At 45.8% G+C, this 7173-nt stretch overlaps 1 protein-coding gene across 1 annotated transcript; it reads right to left on the minus strand.

Moving 5' to 3' along the window:
- Positions 1-6330, minus strand: CDIPT (CDP-diacylglycerol--inositol 3-phosphatidyltransferase). Its single transcript, XM_073646030.1, has 6 exons — positions 6154-6330; positions 1104-1238; positions 846-999; positions 660-741; positions 504-585; positions 1-422 (listed from the first exon to the last, which is right to left on the minus strand). Exons 1-6 carry the CDS (start codon positions 6194-6196, stop codon positions 253-255), a joined length of 666 nt encoding a protein of 221 aa, XP_073502131.1. The 5' UTR covers positions 6197-6330; the 3' UTR covers positions 1-252.
- Between the last annotated feature and the right edge of the window lie 843 nt (positions 6331-7173).

Below are 7173 nucleotides of genomic sequence, written 5' to 3' on the forward strand. Positions count from 1 at the left end.
TAAAGACATAAAATAAAAATTACAATAAAAAAGGTTCAGAAAACTGAGGATCAGGAAGAGCGGTCCACGAAAACCAAGAGCAGCGCCCCCATAACACAGCAGGATGGAGAGTAATACCTGATGCCACCACCAGGCGGTGGTGGCTTTGGGGGAGGGGTAACCTGGGAATGACGTCCAGGTGGGGGAGAGGGTCTGTGAAGACGATATATGGAGACCGAACAGTCGGGAAATAAATTACTTCACTCCGGAGACTTAATCCTTCAGCTTCTTCCTCGCCCGCTCGGCGCGGTCCAGGGCGGCCATGTTGCAGGAAGCCGTCACCAGGTGCAGGAGGCTGATGAGAGATTTCACTAGAGAGACCGGGCAGCAGAACGTGACGACGAGGCGAAACAGACCGACTCCCCCGAGGGGTCCCAGCGTGACTGAAAGGCAGGAGGAGAAAGTATCACCCCAAATGTTTCATCCTGCGAGAATGCTGCACAAAGGCTGAGAACAGCGCCTACCTGCTGGCCCCTCGGAGAAGTGCAGCAGGTACAACATGCAGTAGAAGAGTTCATTCCCGGCGCACATGAAGAACAGGACCGGCTGCGAGAAAAACAAGTCAGTAACTGACGATCAGACACAAAAAAGGACCCCCAAAACAGTCCCCAGACCCCTACCCGGGAGGTGTAGTACAGCCGCAGCACGGGGTTACCCGACAGGTCGATGGTCTTGTGGCTGTCGCTGCCCTTCAGCGTTGAGCTGGTGAGAATGAGAAAGATGTAGATAAGAGCGCTAACAAGTGTGTTCTCCAGAGGGGGCGACACTGAGCACGGGGGGAGCAGCTCAGTGCACCGTGCTGGTACCTGTGGAGGTGCAGCCAGTGACTGGCGATGTCCAGGCTCATGCTCAGCTGGAACAGCAGGGTGTACGGCGGGTACAGCAGCGACAGGTTCACCAGGAGGCACATGGTGGCGCAGCGGTCCGTCAGCATGTCCAGCATGGCTCCAAACTTGGTGCCTGGAGCAGAGGAACAAATGGGATTTCTGCTCCGGTCTGTGATCTATCGTCAGTACCGGGCAAAGATCACCGGCCCAAACCCGTAACCGCAAACACGGCCTCACCTTGATTAAGAGCTCGAGCGGCATGTCCATCAAAGGCGTCCAGGAGACCGCTGAGCAGATAGAAGGTGGAGGCCACCAGCGGGGAGGTCGGCATGAAATAGAAAGCAACGAAGGCAAAAAGGATCCGGGCATAACCTGCAGAAGGGCGACACAGCCAGAGCAGAGAACAAAGTGTGACACCACAAGCACCCAGAAACTGTCATGTGTCTGCTCCAGAGCTGCACTCACTATTCTGCTGGTGCAATCACTGTGTACATGCATTACATTACTGATCCTGAGTTACCTCCTGTATTATACCCCAGAGCTGTACTCACTATTCTGCTGGTGCAGTCACTGTGTACATACATTACATTACTGATCCTGAGTTACATCCTGTATTATACTCCAGAGCTGCACTCACTATTCTGCTGGTGCAGTCACTGTGTACATACATTACATTACTGATCCTGAGTTACCTCCTGTATTATACTCCAGAGCTGCACTCACTATTCTGCTGGTGCAGTCACTGTGTACATACATTACATTACTGATCCTGAGTTACCTCCTGTATTATACTCCAGAGCTGCACTCACTATTCTGCTGGTGCAATCACTGTGTACATGCATTACATTACTGATCCTGAGTTACATCCTGTATTATACTCCAGAGCTGCACTCACTATTCTGCTGGTGCAATCACTGTGTACATACATTACATTACTGATCCTGAGGAACATCCTGTATTATACTCCAGAGCTGCACTCACTATTCTGCTGGTGCAGTCACTGTGTACATACATTACATTACTGATCCTGAGTTACATCCTGTATTATACTCCAGAGCTGCACTCACTATTCTACTGGTGCAGTCACTGTGTACATACATTACATTACTGATCCTGAGTTACATCCTGTATTATACTCCAGAGCTGCACTCACTATTCTGCTGGTGCAGTCACTGTGTACATACATTACATTACTGATGCTGAGTTACATCCTGTATTATACTCCAGAGCTGCACTCACTATTCTGCTGGTGCAGTCACTGTGTACATACATTACATTACTGATCCGGAGTTACCTCCTGTATTATACTGCAGAGCTGCACTCACTATTCTGCTGGTGGAGTCACTGTGTACATACATTACATTACTGATCCTGAGTTATATCCTGTATTATACTCCAGTGCTGCACTCACTATTCTGCTGGTGCAGTCACTGTGTACATACATTACATTACTGATTCTGAGTTACATCCTGTATTATACTCCAGAGCTGCACTCACTATTCTACTGGTGCAGTCACTGTGTACATACATTACATTACTGATCCTGAGTTACATCCTGTATTATACTCCAGAGCTGCACTCACTATTCTGCTGGTGCAGTCACTGTGTACATACATTACATTACTGATCCTGAGTTACATCCTGTATTATACTCCAGAGCTGCACTCACTATTCTACTGGTGCAGTCACTGTGTACATACATTACATTACTGATCCTGAGTTACATCCTGTATTATACTCCAGAGCTGCACTCACTATTCTGCTGGTGCATTCACTGTGTACATACATTACATTACTGATCCTGAGTTACATCCTGTATTATACCCCAGAGCTGCACTCACTATTCTGCTGGTGCAGTCACTGTGTACATACATTACATTACTTATCCTGAGCTACATCCTGTATTATACCCCAGAGCTGCACTGACTATTCTGCTGGTGCAGTCACTGTGTACATACATTACATTACTGATCCTGCGTTACATCATGTATTATACTCCAGAGCTGCACTCACTATTCTGCTGGTACAGTCACTGTGTACATACATTACATTACTGATCCTGAGTTACCTCCTGCATTATACTCCAGAGCTGCACTCACTATTCTGCTGGTGCAGTCACTGTGTACATACATTACATTACTGATCCTGAGTTACATTGTGTATTATACTCCAGAGCTGCACTCACTATTCTGCTGGTGCAGTCACTGTGTACATACATTACATTACTGATCCTGAGTTACATCTTGTATTATACCCCAGAGCTGCACTCACTATTCTGCTGGTGCAGTCACTGTGTACATACATTACTGATCCTGAGTTACATCCTGTATTATACCCCAGAGCTGCACTCACTATTCTGTTGGTGCAGTCACTGTGTACATACATTACATTACTGATCCTGAATTACCTCCTGTATTATACTCCAGAGCTGCACTCACTATTCTGCTGGTGCAGTCACTGTGTACATACATTACATTACTGATCCTGAGTTACATCCTGTATTATACTCCAGAGCTGCACTCACTATTCTGCTGGTGCAGTCACTGTGTACATACATTACATTACTGATCCTGAATTACCTCCTGTATTATACTCCAGAGCTGCACTCACTATTCTGCTGGTGCAGTCACTGTGTACATACATTACATTACTGATCCTGAGTTACCTCCTGTATTATACTCCAGAGCTGCACTCACTATTCTGCTGGTGCAGTCACTGTGTACATACATTACATTACTGATCCTGAGTTACATCCTGTATTACACTCCAGAGCTGCACTCACTATTCTGCTGGTGCAGTCACTGTGTACATACATTACATTACTGATCCTGAGTTACATCCTGTATTATACTGCAGAGCTGCACTCACTATTTTGCTGGTGCAGTCACTGTGTACATACATTACATTACTGATCCTGAGTTACATCCTGTATTATACCCCAGAGCTGCACTCACTATTCTGCTGGTGCAGTCACTGTGTACATACATTACATTAGTTATCCTGAGTTACCTCCTGTATTATACTCCAGAGCTGCACTCACTATTCTGCTGGTGCAGTCACTGTGTACATACATTACATTACTTATCCTGAGTTACCTCCTGTATTATACTCCAGAGCTGCACTCACTATTCTGCTGGTGCAGTCACTGTGTACATACATTACATTACTGATCCTGAGTTACATCCTGTATTATACCCCAGAGCTGCACTCACTATTCTGCTGGTGCAGTCACTGTGTACATACATTACATTACTGATCCTGAGTTACATCCTGTATTATACCCCAGAGCTGCACTCACTATTCTGCTGGTGCAGTCACTGTGTACATACATTACATTACTTATCCTGAGTTACCTCCTGTATTATACTCCAGAGCTGCACTCACTATTCTCCTGGTGCAGTCACTGTGTACATACATTACATTACTGATCCTGCGTTACATCCTGTATTATATTCCAGAGCTGCACTCACTATTCTGCTGGTACAGTCACTGTGTACATACATTACATTACTGATCCTGAGTTACCTCCTGTATTATACTCCAGAGCTGCACTCACTATTCTGCTGGTGCAGTCACTGTGTACATACATTACATTACTTATCCTGAGTTATCTCCTGTATTATACCCCAGAGCTGCACTCACTATTCTGCTGGTGCAGTCACTGTGTACATACATTACATTACTGATCCTGAGTTACCTCCTGTATTATACTCCAGAGCTGCACTCACTATTCTGCTGGTGCAGTCACTGTGTACATACATTACATTACTGATCCTGAGATACATCGTGTATTATACTCCAGAGCTGCACTCACTATTCTGCTGGTGCAGTCACTGTGTACATACATTACATTACTGATCCTGAGTTACATCTTGTATTATACTCCAGAGCTGCATTCACTATTCTGCTGGTACAGTCACTGTGTACATACATTACATTACTGATCCTGAGTTACCTCCTGTATTATACTCCAGAGCTGCACTCACTATTCTGCTGGTGCAGTCACTGTGTACATACATTACATTACTGATCCTGAGTTACATCCTGTATTATACCCCAGAGCTGCACTCACTATTCTGCTGGTGCAGTCACTGTGTACATACATTACTAATCCTGAGTTACATCCTGTATTATACTCCAGAGCTGCACTCACTATTCTGCTGGTGCAGTCACGGTGTACATACATTACTGATCCTGAGTTATATCCTGTATTATACTCCAGAGCTGCACTCACTATTCTGCTGGTGCAGTCACTGTGTACATACATTACATTACTGATCCTGAGTTACATCCTGTATTATACTCCAGAGCTGCACTCACTATTCTGCTGGTGGAGTCACTGTGTACATACATTACATTACTGATCCTGAGTTATATCCTGTATTATACTCCAGAGCTGCACTCACTATTCTGCTGGTGCAGTCACTGTGTACATACATTACATTACTGATCCTGAGTTACCTCCTGTATTATACTCCAGAGCTGCACTCACTATTCTGCTGGTGCAGTCACTGTGTACATACATTACATTACTGATCCTGAGTTACATCCTGTATTATACTCCAGAGCTGCACTCACTATTCTGCTGGTGCAGTCACTGTGTACATACATTACATTACTGATCCTGAGTTACCTCCTGTATTATACCCCAGAGCTGCACTCACTATTCTGCTGGTGCAGTCACTGTGTACATACATTACATTACTGATCCTGAGTTACATCCTGTATTATACTCCAGAGCTGCACTCACTATTCTGCTGGTGCAGTCACTGTGTACATACATTACATTACTGATCCTGAGTTACATCCTGCATTATACCCCAGAGCTGCACTCACTATTCTGCTGGTGCAGTCACTGTGTACATACATTACATTACTGATCCTGAGTTACCTCCTGTATTATACTCCAGAGCTGCACTCACTATTCTGCTGGTGCAGTCACTGTGTACATACATTACATTACTGATCCTGAGTTACATCCTGTATTATACTCCAGAGCTGCACTCACTATTCTGCTGGTGCAGTCACTGTGTACATACATTACATTACTGATCCTGAGTTACATCCTGTATTATACTCCAGAGCTGCACTCACTATTCTGCTGGTGCAGTCACTGTGTACATACATTACATTACTGATCCTGAGTTACATCCTGTATTATACCCCAGAGCTGCACTCACTATTCTGCTGGTGCAGTCACTGTGTACATACATTACATTACTCCAGCAGTGACGCTGTTCCCCCTGCACTGACTCCCGGGAGACCCCGTGTAATCTCCGCTTCTCACCGATCAGGTTGGGCACAAACAGGAAAATATTCTCCTCAGACATCTTGCTCCGTGACGTCACCGCCAGGACTTCGGCTCCCTGACAACCAAAACAGTACAAACGAGCGCAGGAGCTAGAGCGTCCGCTGGAGAGTCAACGAGAGGAGGGATCTAGGGTAGAGCGTCTCACCTCACATGCTAGAGAATGGGAAGCAGGAAAGAGCGTCTTCTGCTGCAGTATGACTCTGACGTAGACGCATAGAAACAGCAGCGTCACCTGGTGGAGGGAGGCCGCGCTGCAGGAGCAGTGATTGAGGCTCATTCCTCCTGGTAATGGCAGCTGCTCTTTCTTCTTCCTCCCTTGTGCAGCCATTATTACTGCAGTCAGACGCAGCAGGTGACTTTTATAGGAAGAAACACACTCTCTTTTATTCTTCCTTTAGAATACAGGTACATAGAAATATGCTGTTATGTTCAATGTAGCTCTATGTCTCAGTATCATCTGCTAGTGGGGTTAGTGGCTGCAATACACATCAAGTGTACAAAATGCTTCCAGTGATCTCCCCAGAGCTTGCGGCTCAGTAGCTTTACCTTCTGCCTAGAGGTTGTTGGTTCAGAGACTCACAAAAAATGAGAAAATGACTGTTTAGTTACTGTCAAGATATTGCAGCCGGGGGAGGGGGTCGTCACTGAACCGCCCGCTGTGATCTTTGTGTCACGAACAGCTCTCTGCTGCCCCCTATCATCCGGACAATTACGCGATTAACGGAGGAGGCCGCAGGCTGTTTCCACTAATAGGCCGGTTATCGGGAAACTAACAGTGAGCGTATGGTATATACACCTCCGATTCAAGCTCATGAAATATATGTATATACCACCCGGTACTGTCTCTGCAAACTCCACAATATCCCAAGTACTAGTCGCTGCCACCACCACTCGGATTTTATACGGGCTTACCGGAGGCTTGGTTAGCGTATGGCTTTGGGGTGTGGGTTACAGAACTAAAGGAACAGAACTGTTACATTTTATATTTAATCCAGA

This window comes from Phyllobates terribilis, unplaced genomic scaffold, assembly GCF_046119375.1.
Source record: "Phyllobates terribilis strain yellow unplaced genomic scaffold, ASM4611937v1 Scaffold_9__5_contigs__length_417890890, whole genome shotgun sequence".
Lineage (NCBI taxonomy): Eukaryota > Metazoa > Chordata > Amphibia > Anura > Dendrobatidae > Phyllobates > Phyllobates terribilis.

Coding starts and splice junctions, on each gene's coding strand:
- CDIPT (XM_073646030.1), bottom strand. CDS start 6,196: ATGTCTGAGGAGAATATTTTCCTGTTTGTGCCCAACCTGATCG. Junction 1,239..6,153: donor GTTTGTGCCCAACCTGATCG/GTGAGAAGCGGA, acceptor GCCCTTCTGCAG/GTTATGCCCGGATCCTTTTT. Junction 586..659: donor GGCTGTACTACACCTCCCGG/GTAGGGGTCTGG, acceptor TTTTTCTCGCAG/CCGGTCCTGTTCTTCATGTG.